The sequence below is a fragment of the Nerophis ophidion genome, linkage group LG26, assembly GCF_033978795.1.
Source record: "Nerophis ophidion isolate RoL-2023_Sa linkage group LG26, RoL_Noph_v1.0, whole genome shotgun sequence".
In the NCBI taxonomy this organism is placed as follows: domain Eukaryota; kingdom Metazoa; phylum Chordata; class Actinopteri; order Syngnathiformes; family Syngnathidae; genus Nerophis; species Nerophis ophidion.
The window spans coordinates 297,079-316,586 of record NC_084636.1 but is presented as its reverse complement, the minus strand read 5'-3'; the positions used below and the strand labels follow the sequence as shown (position 1 = coordinate 316,586).

The 19,508-nt window shown below is 47.0% G+C and overlaps 1 protein-coding gene across 3 annotated transcripts in view; it reads right to left on the bottom strand.

The window, feature by feature from the left end:
* Nucleotides 1–19,508, bottom strand: part of LOC133543859 (NACHT domain- and WD repeat-containing protein 1-like) — a 35,812-nt gene that overhangs the window by 14,711 nt on the left and 1,593 nt on the right. For all 3 annotated transcript variants that reach the window (XM_061888709.1, XM_061888711.1, XM_061888710.1), the window contains 15 exons: nt 15,372–15,457; nt 15,185–15,301; nt 14,769–15,123; nt 13,296–14,583; nt 12,332–12,535; nt 12,105–12,258; nt 11,927–12,044; nt 11,298–11,462; nt 11,032–11,229; nt 10,428–10,550; nt 9,091–9,290; nt 8,765–9,025; nt 8,620–8,710; nt 8,401–8,549; nt 8,000–8,264 (listed from right to left, as the gene is read on the bottom strand). In XM_061888709.1, coding sequence (XP_061744693.1) covers nt 8,000–8,264; nt 8,401–8,549; nt 8,620–8,710; nt 8,765–9,025; nt 9,091–9,290; nt 10,428–10,550; nt 11,032–11,229; nt 11,298–11,462; nt 11,927–12,044; nt 12,105–12,258; nt 12,332–12,535; nt 13,296–14,583; nt 14,769–15,123; nt 15,185–15,301; nt 15,372–15,457 — 3,774 coding nt within the window. The remainder of the gene's footprint in view (nt 1–7,999; nt 8,265–8,400; nt 8,550–8,619; nt 8,711–8,764; nt 9,026–9,090; nt 9,291–10,427; nt 10,551–11,031; nt 11,230–11,297; nt 11,463–11,926; nt 12,045–12,104; nt 12,259–12,331; nt 12,536–13,295; nt 14,584–14,768; nt 15,124–15,184; nt 15,302–15,371; nt 15,458–19,508) is intronic.

Below are 19,508 nucleotides of genomic sequence, written 5' to 3'. Positions count from 1 at the left end.
TAGGAGAACAAAAACAAGCTAGGAGAAAAAGAACACGCTAGGAGAACAAGAACACGCTAGGAGAACAAGAACACGCTAGGAGAACAAGAACACGCTAGGAGAACAAGAACACGCTAGGAGAACAAGAACACGCTAGGAGAACAACAACATGCTAGGAGAACAAGAACACGCTAGGAGAACAACAACAAGCTAGGAGAACAACAACACTCTAGGAGAATAAAAACAAGCTAGGAGAACAAGAACACGCTAGGAGAACAAGAACACGCTAGGAGAACAAGAACACGCCAGGAGAACAACACGCTAGGAGAACAACAACACGCTAGGAGAACAAGAACACGCTAGGAAAACAAGAACACGCTAGGAGAACAAGAACACACTAGGAGAACAAGAACACGCTAGGAGAACAAGAACACGCTAGGAGAACTACAACACGCTAGGAGAACTACAACACGCTAGGAGAACAAAAACACGCTAGGAGAACAAGAACACGCTAGGAGAACTACAACACGCTAGGAGAACAAAAACATGAAAGGAGAACAAGAACACGCTAGGAGAACAACAACACGCTAGGAGGTCAACAACACACTAGGAGAACAAGAACACGCTAGGAGGTCAACAACACGCTAGGAGAACGACAACACACTAGGAGAACAACAACACGCTAGGAGAACAAGAACACGCTAGGAGAACAAGAACACGCTAGGAGAACAACACGCTAGGAGAACAACAACACGCTAGGAGAACAAGAACACGCTAGGAAACAAGAAAACGCTAGGAGAACAAGAACACGCTAGGAGAACAAGAACACGCTAGGAGAACAAGAACACGCTAGGAGAACAACAACACGCTAGGATGTCAACAACACGCTAGGAGAACAACAACACACTAGGAGAACAACAACATGCTAGGAGGTCAACAACACGCTAGGAGAACAACAACACGCTAGGAGAACAACAACACGCTAGGAGAACAACAACACGCTAGGAGAACAACAACACGCTAGGAGAACAACTCGCTAGGAGAACAACAACACGTTAGGCGAACAACAACACGCTAGGAACAACAACAACAACACGCTAGGAGAACAACAACACGCTAGGAGAACAAGAACACGCTAGGGGAACAACAACTCGCTAGGAGAACAACAACACGTTAGGCGAACAACAACACGCTAGGAACAACAACAACAACACGCTAGGAGAACAACAACATGCTAGGAGAACAAGAACACGCTAGGGGAACAACAACAAGCTAGGAGAACAACACGCTAGGAGAAAAACTCGCTAGGAGAACAACAACACGCTAGGTGAACAACAACACGCTAGGAGAACAACAACACGCTAGGAGAACAACAACACGCTAGGAGAACAACTCGCTAGGAGAACAACTCGCTAGGAGAACAACAACACGCTAGGTGAACAACAACACGCTAGAAACAACAACAACACGCTAGGAGAACAAGAACATGCTAGGAGAACAAGAACACGCTAGGAGAACAACAACACGCTAGGAGAACAAGAACACGCTAGGAGAACAACAACACGCTAGGAGAACAACAACACGCTAGGAGAACAAAAACAAGCTAGGAGAAAAAGAACACGCTAGGAGAACAAGAACACGCTAGGAGAACAACAACACGCTAGGAGAACAACAACACGCTAGGAGAACAACAACACGCTAGGAGAACAACTCGCTAGGAGAACAACAACACGCTAGGCGAACAACAACACGCTAGGAACAACAACAACAACACGCTAGGAGAACAAGAACATGCTAGGAGAACAACAACATGCTAGGAGAACAAGAACACGCTAGGAGAACAACAACACGCTAGGAGAACAACAACACGCTAGGAGAACAACAACACGCTAGGAGAACAAAAACAAGCTAGGAGAAAAAGAACACGCTAGGAGAACAAGAACACGCTAGGAGAACAACAACACGCTAGGAGATCAAGAACACGCTAGGAGAACAAGAACACGCTAGGAGAACAAGAACACGCTAGGAGAACAACAACACGCTAGGAGAACAAGAACACGCTAGGCGAACAAGAACACGCTAGGAGAACAAGAACACGCTAGGAGAACAACAACATGCTAGGAGAACAACAACATGCTAGGAGAACAACTCGCTAGGAGAACAAGGACACGCTAGGAGAACAAGAACACGCTAGGAGAACAAGAACACACTAGGAGAACAAGAACACGCTAGGAGAACAAGAACACGCTAGGAGAACAAGAACACGCTAGGAGAACAACAACACGCTAGGAGAACTACAACACGCTAGGAGAACAAAAACACGCTAGGAGAACAAAAACACGCTAGGAGAACAAAAACACGCTAGGAGAACAAAAACACGCTAGGAGAACCAAAACACGCTAGGAGAACAAGAACACGCTATGAGAACAAGAACACGCTAGGAGAACAACAACACGCTAGGAGGTCAACAACACGCTAGGAGGTCAACAACACGCTAGGAGAACAACAACACGCTAGGAGAACAACAATACGCTAGGAGAACAACACGCTAGGAGAACAACAACAAGAACACACTAGGAGAACAAAAACACGCTAGGAGAACAAGAACACGCTAGGAGAACAAGAACACGCTAGGAGAACAACAACACGCTAGGAGAACTACAACACGCTAGGAGAACAAAAACACGCTAGGAGAACAAAAACACGCTAGGAGAACAAAAACACGCTAGGAGAACAAGAACATGCTAGGAGAACAAGAACACGCTAGGAGAACAACAACACGCTAGGAGAACAAGAACACGCTAGGAGAACACGCAAGGAGAACAACACGCAAGGAGAACAACACGCAAGGAGAACAAGAACACGCTAGGAGAACAAGAACAACACGCTATGAGGTCAACAACACGCTAGGAGAACAACAACACGCTAGGAGGAGAACAACACGCTAGGAGAACAAGAACACGCCAGGAAAACAAGAACACGCCAGGAGAACAACAACACGCTAGGAGAACAACAACACGCTAGGCGAACAACAACACGCTAGGAGAATAACACGCTGGGAGAACAACACGCTAGGAGAACAACAACACGCTAGGAGAACAACACCACGCTAGGATGCCAACAACACGCTAGGAGAATAACAACAACACGCTAGGAGAACAAGAACACGCTAGGAGAACAAGAACACGCTAGGAAAACAACAACACGCTAGGAGAAAAAGAACACGCTAGGAGAACAAAGAACACACTAGGAGAACAACAACACGCTAGGAGAACAAAAACACGCTAGGAGAACAACAACACGCTAGGAGAACAACAACACGCTAGGATGTCAACAACACGCTAGGAGAACAACAACACGCTAGGAGGTCAACAACACGCTAGGAGAACAACAACACGCTAGGAGAACAAGAACACGCTAGGAGAACAACAACAACAACACGCTAGGAGAACAAGAACACGCTAGGAGAACAAGAACACGCTAGGAGAACAACAACACGCTAGGCAAACAACAACACGCTAGGAACAACAACAACAACACGCTAGGAGAACAAGAACACGCTAGGAGAACAACAACATGCTAGGAGAACAAGAACACGCTAGGAGAATAACAACAAGCTAGGAGAACAACAACACTCTAGGAGAATAAAAACAAGCTAGGAGAACAAGAACACGCTAGGAGAACAACAACACGTTAGGAGGTCAACAACACGCTAGGAGAACAACAACACGCTAGGAGAACAAGAACACGCCAGGAGAACAAGAACACGCCAGGAGAACAACAACACGCTAGGAGAACAACAACACGCTAGGAGAACAAGAAAACGCTAGGAAAACAAGAACACGCTAGGAGAACAAGAACACGCTAGGAGGTCAACAACACGCTAGGAGAACAACAACACGCTTGGAAGTCAACAACACGCTAGGAGAACAAGAACACGCTAGGAGAACAAGAACACGCTAGGAGAACAAGAACACACTAGGAGAACAAGAACACGCTAGGAGAACAAGAACACGCTAGGAGAACTACAACACGCTAGGAGAACTACAACACGCTAGGAGAACAAAAACACGCTAGGAGAACAAGAACACGCTAGGAGAACTACAACACGCTAGGAGAACAAAAACATGATAGGAGAACAAGAACACGCTAGGGGAACAACACGCTAGGAGGTCAACAACACACTAGGAGAACAAGAACACGCTAGGAGGTCAACAACACGCTTGGAGAACGACAACACACTAGGAGAACAACAACACGCTAGGAGAACAAGAACACGCTAGGAGAACAAGAACACGCTAGGAGAACAACACGCTAGGAGAACAACAACACGCTAGGAGAACAACAACACGCTAGGAAACAAGAAAACGCTAGGAGAACAAGAACACGCTAGGAGAACAAGAACACGCTAGGAGAACAAGAACACGCTAGGAGAACAACAACACGCTAGGAGAACAACAACACGCTAGGATGTCAACAACACGCTAGGAGAACAACAACACGCTAGGAGGTCAACAACACGCTAGGAGAACAACAACACGCTAGGAGAACAAGAACACGCTAGGAGAACAACAACAAAAACACGCTAGGAGAACAAAAACAGCTAGGAGAACAAGAACACGCTAGGAGAACAAGAACAACAACACGCTAGGAGAACAACAACACGCTAGGAGAACAACAACACGCTAGGTCAACAACACGCTAGGAGAACAACAACACGCTAGGAGAACAAGAACACGCTAGGAGAACAACACGCTAGGAGAACAACAACACGCTAGGCGAACAACAACACGCTAGGAACAACAACAACAACACGCTAGGAGAACAAAAACAAGCTAGGAGAAAAAGAACACGCTAGGAGAACAACAACACGCTGGGAGGTTAACAACACGCTAGGAGAACAAGAACACGCTAGGAGAACAACAACACGCTAGGAGAACAACAACACGCTAGGAGGTTAACAACACGCTAGGAGAACAAGAACATGCTAGGAGAACAAGAACACGCTAGGAGAACAAGAACACGCTAGGAGAACAAGAACACGCTAGGAGAACAAGAACACGCTAGGAGAACAAGAACACGCTAGGAGAACAAGAACACACTAGGAGAACAACAACAACAACACACTAGGAGAACAAAAACACGCTAGGAGAACAAGAACACGCTAGGAGAACAAGAACAACAACACGCTAGGAGAACAACAACACGCTAGGAGAACAACAACACGCTAGGTCAACAACACGCTAGGAGAACAACAACACGCTAGGAGAACAAGAACACGCTAGGAGAACACGCTAGGAGAACAAGAACACGCTAGGAACAACAACAACACGCTAGGAGAACAAGAACACACTAGGAGAACAAGAACACGCTAGGAGAACAAGAACACGCTAGGAGAACAACAACACGCTAGGAGAACTACAACACGCTAGGAGAACAAAAACACGCTAGGAGAACAAAAACACGCTAGGAGAACAAGAACACGCTATGAGAACAAGAACACGCTAGGAGAACAACAACACGCTAGGAGGTCAACAACACGCTAGGAGGTCAACAACACGCTAGGAGAACAACAACACGCTAGGAGAACAACAATACGCTAGGAGAACAACAACAACAACACACTAGGAGAACAAAAACACGCTAGGAGAACAAGAACACGCTAGGAGAACAAGAACAACAACACGCTAGGAGAACAACAACACGCTAGGTCAACAACACGCTAGGAGAACAACAACACGCTAGGAGAACAAGAACACGCTAGGAGAACAACACGCTAGGAGAACAACAACACGCTAGGCGAACAACACGCTAGGAGAACAAGAACACACTAGGAGAACAAGAACACGCTAGGAGAACAAGAACACGCTAGGAGAACAACAACACGCTAGGAGAACAACAACACGCTAGGAGAACTACAACACGCTAGGAGAACAAAAACACGCTAGGAGAACAAAAACACGCTAGGAGAACAAGAACACGCTATGAGAACAAGAACACGCTAGGAGAACAACAACACGCTAGGAGGTTAACAACACGCTAGGAGGTCAACAACACGCTAGGAGAACAACAACAACAACACACTAGGAGAACAAAAACACGCTAGGAGAACAAGAACAACAACACGCTAGGAGAACAACAACACGCTAGGAGAACAACAACACGCTAGGTCAACAACACGCTAGGAGAACAAGAACACGCTAGGAGAACAACACGCTAGGAGAACAACACGCTAGGAGAACAACACGCTAGGAGAACAACAACATGCTAGGAGAACAACAACACGCTAGGAACAACAACAACAACACGCTAGGAGAACAAAAACAAGCTAGGAGAACAAGAACACGCTAGGAGAACAAGAACACGCTAGGAGAACAAGAACACGCTAGGAGAACAAGAACACGCTAGGAGAACAAGAACACGCTAGGAGAACAACAACACGCTAGGAGAACTACAACACGCTAGGAGAACAAAAACACGCTAGGAGAACAAAAACACGCTAGGAGAACAAGAACACGCTATGAGAACAAGAACACGCTAGGAGAACAACAACACGCTAGGAGGTTAACAACACGCTAGGAGAACAACAACACGCTAGGAGAACAACACGCTAGGAGAACAACAACACGCTAGGAGAACAACACGCTAGGAGAACAACAACATGCTAGGAGAACAACAACACGCTAGGAGAACAACAACACGCTAGGTCAACAACACGCTAGGAGAACAACACGCTAGGAGAACAACAACACGCTAGGAGAACAACACGCTAGGAGAACAACAACATGCTAGGAGAACAACAACACGCTAGGAACAACAACAACACGCTAGGAGAACAAAAACAAGCTAGGAGAAAAAGAACACGCTAGGAGAACAAGAACACGCTAGGAGAACAAGAACACGCTAGGAGAACAAGAACACGCTAGGAGAACAAGAACACGCTAGGAGAACAAGAACACGCTAGGAGAACAAGAACACGCTAGGAGAACAAGAACACACTAGGAGAACAAGAACACGCTAGGAGAACAAGAACACGCTAGGAGAACAAGAACACGCTAGGAGAACAAGAACACACTAGGAGAACAAGAACACGCTAGGAGAACAAGAACACACTAGGAGAACAAGAACACGCTAGGAGAACAAGAACACACTAGGAGAACAAGAACACGCTAGGAGAACAAGAACACGCTAGGAGAACAACAACACGCTAGGAGAACAACAACACGCTAGGAGAACAACAACATGCTAGGTCAACAACACGCTAGGAGAACAACAACACGCTAGGAGAACAACACGCTAGGAGAACAACAACACGCTAGGCGAACAACACGCTAGGAGAACAAGAACACACTAGGAGAACAAGAACACGCTAGGAGAACAAGAACACGCTAGGAGAACAACAACACGCTAGGAGAACAACAACACGCTAGGAGAACTACAACACGCTAGGAGAACAAAAACACGCTAGGAGAACAAAAACCCGCTAGGAGAACAAGAACACGCTATGAGAACAAGAACACGCTAGGAGAACAACAACACGCTAGGAGGTCAACAACACGCTAGGAGAACAACAACACGCTAGGAGAACAACAATACGCTAGGAGAACAACAACAACAACACACTAGGAGAACAAGAACACGCTAGGAGAACAACAACACGCTAGGTCAACAACACGCTAGGAGAACAACAACACGCTAGGAGAATAAGAACACGCTAGGAGAACAACACGCTAGGAGAACAACAACACGCTAGGCGAACAACAACACGCTAGGAACAACAACAACAACACGCTAGGAGAACAAAAACAAGCTAGGAGAAAAAGAACACGCTAGGAGAACAAGAACACGCTAGGAGAACAAGAACACGCTAGGAGAACAAGAACACGCTAGGAGAACAAGAACACGCTAGGAGAACAAGAACACGCTAGGAGAACAAGAACACGCTAGGAAAACAAGAACACACTAGGAGAACAAGAACACGCTAGGAGAACAAGAGCAGGCCAATAAAAGTGTGACACACCTGTGTTGTTGTTCCAGCTCACCACTTGCGAGGGTCGATGGCCGCTCACGTAAAACACCTGCTCTGCGTCTTTAGTGACGGCCACGTGGGCGGAGCCTGCGGGGATGTGGGCGGGAGGCTTGTGGTGATTGACAGCCCACACGTGCAGGCAGGAGGCAGCTGCACACGTGGACACAAGGAAGCGCTCGTAGAAAAGGACACGCGTGATCGGAGCCTCGGAACCGCAAAAAACGTCCAGCAAGGCTCCGGTGGTCAGCGACCACACCTGAGAGAGACACACACACACACACGCACACACGCACACGCACACGCACAGACACACACACGCGCACACGCACACGCACACGCGCGGAGTTGGATCCAAGACAAAGTCAAAAGAGTGCGCGTGTGCGGCGTCACACTCGTATGAGCTGGTCGACGGCGCCGGTGGCGATGAGTCGTGCGTCGGACGAGACGCGAGCACACAGGACGTCGGCGTCATGTTTGAGTTGGAGAAAACTATGGATGGAGTCAATGTGGATGTTGAAGAGGCTCAAGGTGACATCACTTCCTGTGAGATCACATGACACACGTTTTACAGCAAGCTAAGACGCTTCCATTAGCTTCAGTGCTAACTTTACCCGCTAAGAGGATTTTCTCATCAGCAGTGACAGAAAACAAAGATGGCCGAAGAGGAAAGTGGACACGCGAGTGCTTCCCCGACCTGGAGATCTAGAGTCACATGTTGAGGATGAGGGCGTGTCACCTGAGCGCAGGAGAACACACCTGGTAGAGAAAGCCTTGAGAGGAAAGCAGGAAGACTTGTCCTCGCTCGGGGAGTGTGACGCTGTTGACAGCCGTCAAAGTCCGCCCCCACTCTTCCAGCTGGATGGCCACACCTGAAGCCCCGCCTCCAGGCCCCAATATTCTCACCTGGCCCGACTGGGACAGGACCATCACGGAATCCTCCAGAATTCCCAGACACAGCGAGCCTTCATGGGCGGCGAGCGGGAGCGTGGGCACGCCGTCTGACGTCAACATGGACACCTGCACGGGGGGAGGGGGAGGGGGAGGTGGAGGCGGAGGAGGAGGAGGCGGAGACTGTGTCTTACATGCGTCCTGTTGTAGGCGAAGATCAGCTGACCACACAGGTGCAAGTGGACTGGTGAGGGGGTGTGGTCTACAGGCCACGCCTCTTGAACGCAGAGCAATTGTTGGCCGCTTGTCAGGCTCCACCTCTTCAAAGAGCCATCAGCACCCAATGAGAGGCAGTGGGCGGGGCTTTGGATCAGCTTCAGTGACAAGATGGCCGCTGCGGGAGCAAAGTTTGTTTACTGCTTAAAGTCCTACTGAAATGAGATCTTCTTATTTAAGCGGGGATAGCAGCTCCATTCTATACGTCATACTTCATCATTTCCCCATATTTTTGCTGAAAGGATTTAGTAGAGAACATCCACGATAAAGTTTGCAACTTTCGGTGCTAAAAGAAAAGCCCTGCCTGTACAGGAAGTCGCAGACGATGACGTCACATGTTTGATGACTCCTCACATATTCACATGGTTTTTAATGGGAGCCTCCAACAAAAAGTGCAATTCGGACCGAGAAAACGACAATTTCCCCATTAATTTGAGCGAGGATGAAAGATTCGTGTTTGAGGATATTGATAGCGACGGACTAGGAGAAAAAAAAATCAAGTTAAAAAAACAAACGCGATTGCATTGGGACAGATTCAGATGTTTTTAGACACATTTACTAGGATAATTCTGGGAAATCCCTTATCTTCCTATTGTGTTGCTAGTGTTTTAGTGAGTTTAATAGTACCTGATAGTCGGAGGGGTGTGTGTCCACTGGTGTCTTGACGCGCAGTGTCTCAAGGAAGTCGACGGCAGCTTTATGGACGGCACAAGCTCAGCTGATCTCCGGTAAGAAGTGACTTTTTATCACAATTTTCTCACCGAAACCTGCTGGTTGACATGTGGTCGGGATCCATGTTGGCTTGACCGCTCTGATCCATAGTAAAGTTTCACCTCCAGGAATTTTAAACAAGGAATCACCGTGTGTTTGTGTGGCTAAAGGCTAAAGCTTCCAAACTCCATCTTGCTACTTTGACTTCTCCAATATTAATTGAACAAATTGCAAAAGATTCAGCAACACAGATGTCCAGAATACTGTGTAATTATGCGATGAGAAGAGAGGACTTTTAGCTGTGTGTGTGTGCAGCGCTCATACTTCCTAAAAACCTGTGATGTCTTGCGTACACGTCATCATTACACCACGTTTTCAAGATGAAACTCCCCGGAAATTTTAAAATTGCAATTTAGTAAAGTAAAGCGGGCGTATTGTCATGTGTTGCAATGTTAATATTTCATCATTGAATTATAAACTATGTGACTAGTAGTGGGGGTCAGTAGGCCTTTAAGGAAGATGGCGTGATTTGGCTTCCACCAACCCGTGTGCGCGCTCAGAGTGCGTTCAAGATGTCCATCAGCGAGGCTCCAGACCGCCACCGCGCCTTCGTCTGAACCGGCGACTAGAAGCTCCGCCTCCACGCTGAGGTCCACGCAGACCACACCTGAAGACACAGCGAGGGAGTGATGCAAGTGCAGGGCGGGGTCACGCCTAATTTCTTCCCCCTTACAAAAACCTCCCCCATTTACTTCCGGGGTCATGATTAATACGGACGTTTTGTTAACGCTATATTATAAAAATATAATGGTATATTATAAAAATATAACACTATATTATAAAAATACAGATGTTTTGTTAACGCTATATTATAAAAATATAATGGTATATTATAAAAATACAGATGTTTTGTTAATGCTTTATTACAAACAAGCTACGGGATGACCCATTTACTTCCGGGGTCACGTTTCCTCTTACGTCATCCCATAGTTTGTGTTTGTAAATAGTTTTATTTATTTATTTTTTTATTTATAATATAGCGTTAGCAAAATGTCTGTATTAATCATGACCCCTGAAGTAAATGGGGGGGGAGGTGTTTGTAGGGGGAAGAAATTGGGCGTGACAGCGGCAATGCTGTGACCTCTGACCTCCTCGCAGGCCCGCCAGCGTGTGCTGCAGCGCCCCCCCTGGCGGCGGCAGGAAGCTGCACTTGGGGATGAGGACGGGCTCGGAAGACGTCAGCAGGCACTCCTCACACTGGCTGCACAGTCGGCCAATCAGCGAAGGGAAGGGCGTGGCTAAGTGCCGCAGTCGCGCCAGCAGCTCCGTGTACAAGTGCGACGCCCCTAGGGTAGGAGGGAGAAGAAAATGTCAGCCGGCGTGGAGACACGGGCGGGAGCTTGATGGAACGGACCCACGTGACCGCCCAGGAAGTCCAGACCGGGCTCCATGAGGACCAGAGCGTCCCGCAGGAGGCGGGTCTCGGTGCAATCCATGTAGAGGGAGCACTGGTCCAAGTCCTGGATGACACTGGACACGCCCATCACGGCGCTCTTACAGAAAAGCCACTCGGCGCTGCCTGAGGCACACAGGAAGTGACAAACAGGTGTAGTGGAATTTCTGACTTTATACCATATTTTGTGTCTGTTTAAGTCCAAAAAAGAAAGTCTATCTCTGAATCACTGGGAAGCAAAATGCAAGGGAAAGTTGAATTTGGGTCGCGCCAAGCAGTCCTAGAGATGTGATGAATGCTTGTTATGACCAGCAGATCCAGGATTGTGCTGGGGCCAGCAGTGGCAAAACAACTCCAGCTTGACCCATGAGGAGTCAGATAAAAGGGAGATGATTTGCATGTTTTTCGTTTGATTCTGCATCCTCTGGAGGACAGTATCTGTCTGCAGGGGCAATTTAATCCAACTTGTACTATTTTGATTAATGGGTAAATAAAACTTTTGTACTAAAACCACTTTGTCGCCAGTTGAGTTTGGGACCATTCCACCACACAGGAAGTGGTTGTCTTTCTCAGTTCTGACAAGGACCCACCGATGACGTCCCGACGTAGCTCCTCCCACAGGCCGGCGTGCAGCAGGTGGTACGGCAACTCCTGAAGCTTCCTGACGTTGGCTAATTGTGGAGTAAACCACAGCGGCTGGGGCGGGACCTGACACATGCCACAGCCAATCAGGTGAGAGATCCAACGCCAGCCTCCTCAACTCCGTACCTTTCTGTCGGCGACCAGCAGCGTCAGGCCCGGGAGAGCCACCGGCTTCAGTTTGCCACACCACACTCCCTGAAAGTACTCGGCCATGATGGTCAAGCTCCGCCCCCTGCGCTCCATGGTCAGGTAGCGTGCTGACACCGCCTCCAACAGACGCCTGATTGCATCAGAGACAAGATTAGGTCTTTGAGGAGACATCTGATGTAATGCTTAAAAAAAGCCGTCATCACCGCTCCCTGAAGGCGATGGCGGCCACGCCACACGTCCATCGCTCTTCCAGGTGGTCCTCCAGGTCCCTTTGGAGGCGGGACCACAGCATGGGGGGAAACCGAATCAGGGCGGGCGTCTGGGGGAGGGAAAACTTGTACACCTCGCTGATGACATCATTGTCCAGCGACATGATGTCACGTAGCTCCGCCTCCAGTAGGCCTTCCCTTTGGTCACATGATGATGTCACCGCTTTTAAGGCTCTCAGCATTAGCATTACCAAACAGGCTAGGCTAACATTAGCATTACCACCACTCAACTGAGAACAAAAGACTTGTTTGTCGTGTCAGTGATTCTCAAACTGTGCTACACTGAATCACTTCATTAAATATTCAAACACAGTGTGACTGTTCAAACTGTGCGTAAGGTTAGTGGCCAAAATAATATACGTATCAAATAAAAAACCTACCTGGCTTTTAATGAATAATTAGGTCTACTACAATACTGTATTTAATGTTGTCATGATGGTGGTACTTAATGAATACTTAGGTCTACTACACTACTGTATTTAATGTTGTCATGATGGTGGTACTTAATGAATACTTAGGTATACTACACTACTGTATTTAATGTTGTCATGATGGTGGTACTTAATGAATACTTAGGTCTACTACACTACTGTATTTAATGTTGTCATGATGGTGGTACTTAATGAATACTTAGGTCTACTACACTACTGTATTTAATGTTGTCATGATGGTGGTACTTAATGAATACTTAGGTCTACTACACTACTGTATTTAATGTTGTCATGATGGTGGTACTTAATGAATACTTAGGTCTACTACACTACTGTATTTAATGTTGTCATGATGGTGGTTAGCGTGTTTTCAGAGGTGGTATGCAGTGAAAAGTTTGAGAACCATTGATTTATGCTAATGAGTGACCGAGACACATTATGGGCGTGGCCAGATTGACAAAACTCACCTGGCTAGTGCGATGTAGCCCAACGCCCCGCCCACCATCTCTCTGCCGTGTTTCTCTTCCAGCATGAGGAAAAGCTCCGCCATCATTTCCTGTGCGTTGGCGCCCAAGCAAAGCCGCGTCAGCGGGGTGGAGGACGTCCAGCGTTTAGCGGCAGACACAATAAGTCGGAGGTGAACGGGACACCCCGTGGAGTGGAAACACTGCAGTGCGGCGCCGGCCTGCTCGGGGGTCAAAGTTCGCTGGCACGCGCTGAGCTGCGACTCCATGACGCGTCGGCCGTCTTCGCGCGTCAGACGGTCCACTTGGAAGAAAGGTTCCACAGAGTTGAGCTTGAAGCGCGCGGCCACGAAGGCCTCGCTGTTGGTGTCCATGGAGATGACAAGGTGGACGTTGGGCGGCAGCTCTCGGGGCAGCCAGCAGAGGGCGCCATGGCGCTCGCACAGTTGGTCCACGCCATCCAAGACCACCAGCAGCACGCCGCCCTGTTGGGAAACCGAGAGCAAAACTTCTTGAAAGAAGCTGACTATTTCCTGGTGCGTGCTCAGCGAGGTGGGCGGGGCCAGAGCACAGGCCAGACAGATCTGGAGGCAGACACTGAGGAGGAGACGGTCGATGTCTTCTCTCTGGAGATGGCGAGCACCCAGCAACCTGACCACCAGCGTGGCCCGCGCCTCCATCACGCTGCGCATCTCCTGCGCCAGCTTACATAAGAGCGCCGTCTTACCCATCCCGGCGGCACCGTGCACCACCAGCGGCCCGTGACGGACATTGGTGGCCTCCCACATGGCCAGGCACAGCTTGGCCAGAAGCCCCTCCCTACCGTGGAGGCCGCGGCACAACTGGCCGCTCAAGGCAAGATGGCGGCTGACCTCTTCCGCCAGCCGCCCATGTTTGGTGTCTTCCGTGCTTCCCCAAACTTTCCTGGGCCCGCCCCCCTTCACAACTTGTAGTGCCGCCGTGACCCTGGCCTTCATCTGACACACAAACTGCTGGCTGATGGCGTCCAGGTACTGAGCGTGCTCCTTGCGTCTGGGCTCGATGGCCCCCCTGCTGAGCTCCACCCAGTGCACGTTCACCATGTCCTTGCACGAGGCGTAGAGGCGGGACTTGAGGCCGGCAAGGAGGCCCTGTGCTTCCACATCCAACAGCCCGTCGCCCGTGGCGTCCATGAACCTGGCCAGACGTCTCGGCCCGCCCTTCGCCAAGCGGGGCACCTCACGGATAAAGAGCAGGGCCGAGGTGCCGTCGGCGTCCTTCTCCAAGCCGTGCTCCAACTCTTGCTCTGTGACTGCAAACCACAGGACCACACATTAGTTAGCCCGCTCTTTCTTACCACTTTTGATCCCTCAGCCCCTCCTAGAAAAACATCCAAAATATCTCTTCTCCAGCTGTGGTCCGGGTGGGTCACAGCGCCACCCCCTTGTAATACACTTTGGTATATGTACATATATGTGTGTGTGTGTGTAATCTGACCCGATGTGAAGAAGACGCTTCGCTCCTTCGCCGTGATGTCGCCGGCGGCCTCAGCCTCGCCAGCAGCGAATCGCAGGTGCTGCAACAAGCGCGCCTCAATGACACGCCAAGAAGCCCCCTCCTCATCACACCGCGCTGCACGCTCAGGCTGGAGGTCGCTGTACTGGAGGAAGTGAGTCGTGACCGGCTGCAGGAAGTAGGTGGGCGGGACCGCGTTGTCGTCCCTCATGTACCAGTTAGTCAGAAGACTAACGGCATCGGGTTTGTTAGCCAGTTTCGACACAAGCAGCTCAAACTGTTTGTGCAGGATCCCAGCAGGAAGTGGTCGCTGGCCGTAGCGGTTCCCCAGCAGAGCCTTGGGAACCCAAACAGGAAGTAAAATGCAGGGACGCACGGGGAGCGCCCCCAACACTCACCACAAAGGCGGGACCGGCAGACTTCTTCTTGCTGATGGAGATCTCTCGCAGGGAGAGCTCACAGATGTCGTGCTCCCCCGACGTCACCTTTCCAATCCCCCAGCCCAGGTCCACCACCTAAACAGGAAGTGACATCACTGAATGAGCCACGCCCACCACCGTGGCTTCCAGATGGAGGCGGACTGACCTCAAACGCCAAGCCCATGCTGCGGCAAAAAGCGAGGACTTGTGGGTATGCTTTCTCCAGGAGAGCCCTCCTCTCGCCGCTCATGTCTGCAAGTCACAGACTGCAAGGGTCAAGCAAGGGTGTCCACAGACTGCAAGGGTCAAGCAAGGGTGTCCACAGACTGCAAGGGTCAAGCAAGGGTGTCCACAGACTGCAAGGGTCAAGCAAGGGTGTCCACAGACTGCAAGGGTCAAGCAAGGATGTCCACAGACTGCAAGGGTCAAGCAAGGGTGTCCACAGACTGCAAGGGTCAAGCAAGGGTGTCCACAGACTGCAAGGGTCAAGCAAGGGTGTCCACAGACTGCAAGGGTCAAGCAAGGATGTCCACAGACTGCAAGGGTCAAGCAAGGGTGTCCACAGACTGCAAGGGTCAAGCAAGGGTGTCCACAGACTGCAAGGGTCAAGCAAGGGTGTCCACAGACTGCAAGGGTCAAGCAAGGATGTCCACAGACTGCAAGGGTCAAGCAAGGGTGTCCACAGACTGCAAGGGTCAAGCAAGGGTGTCCACAGACTGCAAGGGTCAAGCAAGGGTGTCCACAGACTGCAAGGGTCAAGCAAGGGTGTCCACAGACTGCAAGGGTCAAGCAAGGATGTCCACAGACTGCAAGGGTCAAGCAAGGGTGTCCACAGACTGCAAGGGTCAAGCAAGGGTGTCCACAGACTGCAAGGGTCAAGCAAGGGTGTCCACAGACTGCAAGGGTCAAGCAAGGGTGTCCACAGACTGCAAGGGTCAAGCAAGGGTGTCCACAGACTGCAAGGGTCAAGCAAGGGTGTCCACAGACTGCAAGGGTCAAGCAAGGGTGTCCACAGACTGCAAGGGTCAAGCAAGGGTGTCCACAGACTGCAAGGGTCAAGCAAGGATGTCCACAGACTGCAAGGGTCAAGCAAGGGTGTCCACAGACTGCAAGGGTCAAGCAAGGGTGTCCACAGACTGCAAGGGTCAAGCAAGGGTGTCCACAGACTGCAAGGGTCAAGCAAGGGTGTCCACAGACTGCAAGGGTCAAGCAAGGGTGTCCACAGACTGCAAGGGTCAAGCAAGGGTGTCCACAGACTGCAAGGGTCAAGAAGCAAAGGTGTCCACAGACTGCAAGGGTCAAGAAGCAAAGGTGTCCACAGCGTGGCCCGCAGCTCATGTCTTAATGCCCGCCGCACAATAGAAAAACACTACTACAAAACACAAAGTGGCATAAAAGAGCAAACAGGTGAAATGTAACAGGAAAACATGGCAATATCGACACTAATAACACAGAGCTCTTTTTTTTTTACTTTAAAACTGTTATTGCTCAAAATATAATAACCAATCAAAATCAATGTTGTCTTGGATTATTGATTTACAGAAGACTCAGTTCAGGTCATTTATTTCTTTCATTCGTAAAAAATCAAACAAAGGAATAAAATAAAAATAATCAACTGCTGCCCCTGCGACCCGACCTCGGCTAAGCGGAAGAACATGGATGGATGGATGGATGGATGGATGGATGGATGGATGGATGGATGGATGGAACATAACATTCAAGTAAAAGATGAAACAGGTCATTTATGTTTTGCACATTATGTCAATTTAGATTTGGAGATGATTTTATACAACTGATTAAGATGCTTTATAAGATGCCCATGGCATCAGTCAAAACCAATCATATTGCAGAACCTTTTTTGTTAAAAAGAGGAGTAAAACAGAGATGTCCTGCATCTGGATTATCATCTAATTTGGTTATTGAACCCTTAACTGCAAAAATAAGAAGTGAAAATAATATTCATGGTATAAAAATTGGCTCTCAGTATAATAAGCTATCGATGTATCGTGACAACATAATTCTCTACCTGTCACATGTTAACTCCTCTCAATAATGTCATCACTGAATATGGCTGTTTATCAGGATATAAGGTCCATTGGGACAAATGTGAAATATTACCACTTAATAAACACTGCAAGAAATCACAAGTTCAGAACTCCAAAATTCAATGGAAAGATGCAGAAATCATATATCTAGGAAAACATGTTACACCAAACCTTGATACAAGCAAAGCTCTAAATCTTAAACTTTTCAAAAATAAGATAGAATACAAAATGGAACGCTGGTCACGTCTCCAAATATCACTTTGGGGTCGGGTGAACATAGTTAAAATGAGTATACTGTCAGCAGTTAATTATATACTGAAAATAATGCCTGTCCTAATGAATAAAAGTTGGTTTAAGAAAATACACACAATGATATCACATTTTATGTGGTGTGGAAAGAAGGCCAGATGTTCATACTTAAGGTTGTCTTGTACACAAGATAAAGGAGGACTACAATTACCAAACTTCTTACATTATTATATCTCCTTCGCTTGTGAACAAGCAAGCCACGCATTTCATTCTTCTGCAGAAAAAAATATGTTAATGAATTTGGACATTGATGTGGGGAGTTTATATTATATTAAAAAGATACCTAACGAATTGAGGCAGAGCCCAATAGAAGCCACCTTTAACATTCTAAAACTGTGTCAGAAAATAATAAGAATCAACCCAATGACATCTGTCAATCAACCGCTTTGGTACAATCCTAATATCATAATTAATAAAGATGTGGTTAAATGGACAACATGGAAAGACAGAGGTATTACTAAACCTCATCATATTATTAATAAAAACTCTTTTAAACCGTTCAATGATTTAGTTGATCAATATAATGTACCCAGAAATCTTTTTTTAAATTTTGTCTCTTTAAAACACGCTGTAAATAAATGCATATTCTCTGAAAGTATGTCCTTAAATAGCCATGAACTGGAAGATGCACATTTTCAGCAAGATACATTTAAGAAATTAATTCAACTATTATGGAATAATAAATGAACACCACACTAGAAATGCAAATGATGCATGTGTTAGGAAATGGATGATGGACTTAAACATTTGAGATGAAAGAGACATATCATGGAATGATATTTGGAAAAATGCCAATAGGCCCTTTAGAAACATTAAAGATAAGCTGACTCAATTTAAGATATTGAATAGATTGTATTTGACATCTTCTCAGCTGTTTTAAATTAGTGTAGTAGATAGCAAGTTATGTAGCAAGTGTCAGGAACTCTTGTTCATTTATTGTGGGAATGTCAGAAAATAAAAGAGTTATGGTTGAAAACGACAAAAGAAGCAATCACATTCCTTAATATAAACATCCCAATGACATTGCAAACTTGTATTCTTGGGGATCTCCATCAATTTAATAGCACGTCATCAAAGAGTAAAAATGCATTTCTTTCAATATGCATAATAACAAAACGGGTAATATTATAAAATTGGATAGATGACTGCTATACACAAGCTATGGAGATGATATCAGTAGAAAAAACTGCTTTTAGTTTAGATAATAATGAGTCATATATTGGAATATGGGATCCATTATTGAAATGTGTTTTAAGTATTAAATGAACCAAAATAGGACTTATTTATCTTTGTGTAAAATATTGGACACAGTGTGTTATCAAGCTTTGGAGATGCGATGCATTCTTCATTTTTTAAATTATTTTTTGTATTAACATTTTTAATGATGATATCAATGAGGGATTTTTAATCACTGCAATTTTGAAATTGTTACTAATATTGATAATGTTCATTTTTGTTTCACTACTTTTAGATTGTACCGTGTCATGTTTGTGTGTCCTCAATTGCTCTGTTTGTTGCTATTCTGAGTGTTGCTGGGTCGGGTTTGGGTTTGGAATTTGATTGCATTATGATGTGTTGTTTTGTTGGATTGATTAATACATAAAAAAAAAAAAGTAAAATATGAATGAAAAGGAGCAGAAAGAAGGTAAAACCTGATATCTTCCCCCTATTTTCACGAGTACAACAATTGACATTTAATGTTGGCAACTACAAAGCCATATTTTCATTTTACAACAATGAAAGCAATAATTCTACACATTGGTATCTTTTCATCATCATTATTTTACTTTTTTTTTTAATACAAAAAGAGATTTACATTGTTTGTATTTGTTCAGACTGCTCAACTGCACCGCTGATTAACACTCATCACAATTGCACAAAACCGCACGCACAATATCACTTTATTTACCACTGTAATTACCAGACTACAATACTTTTCATTCAATGAT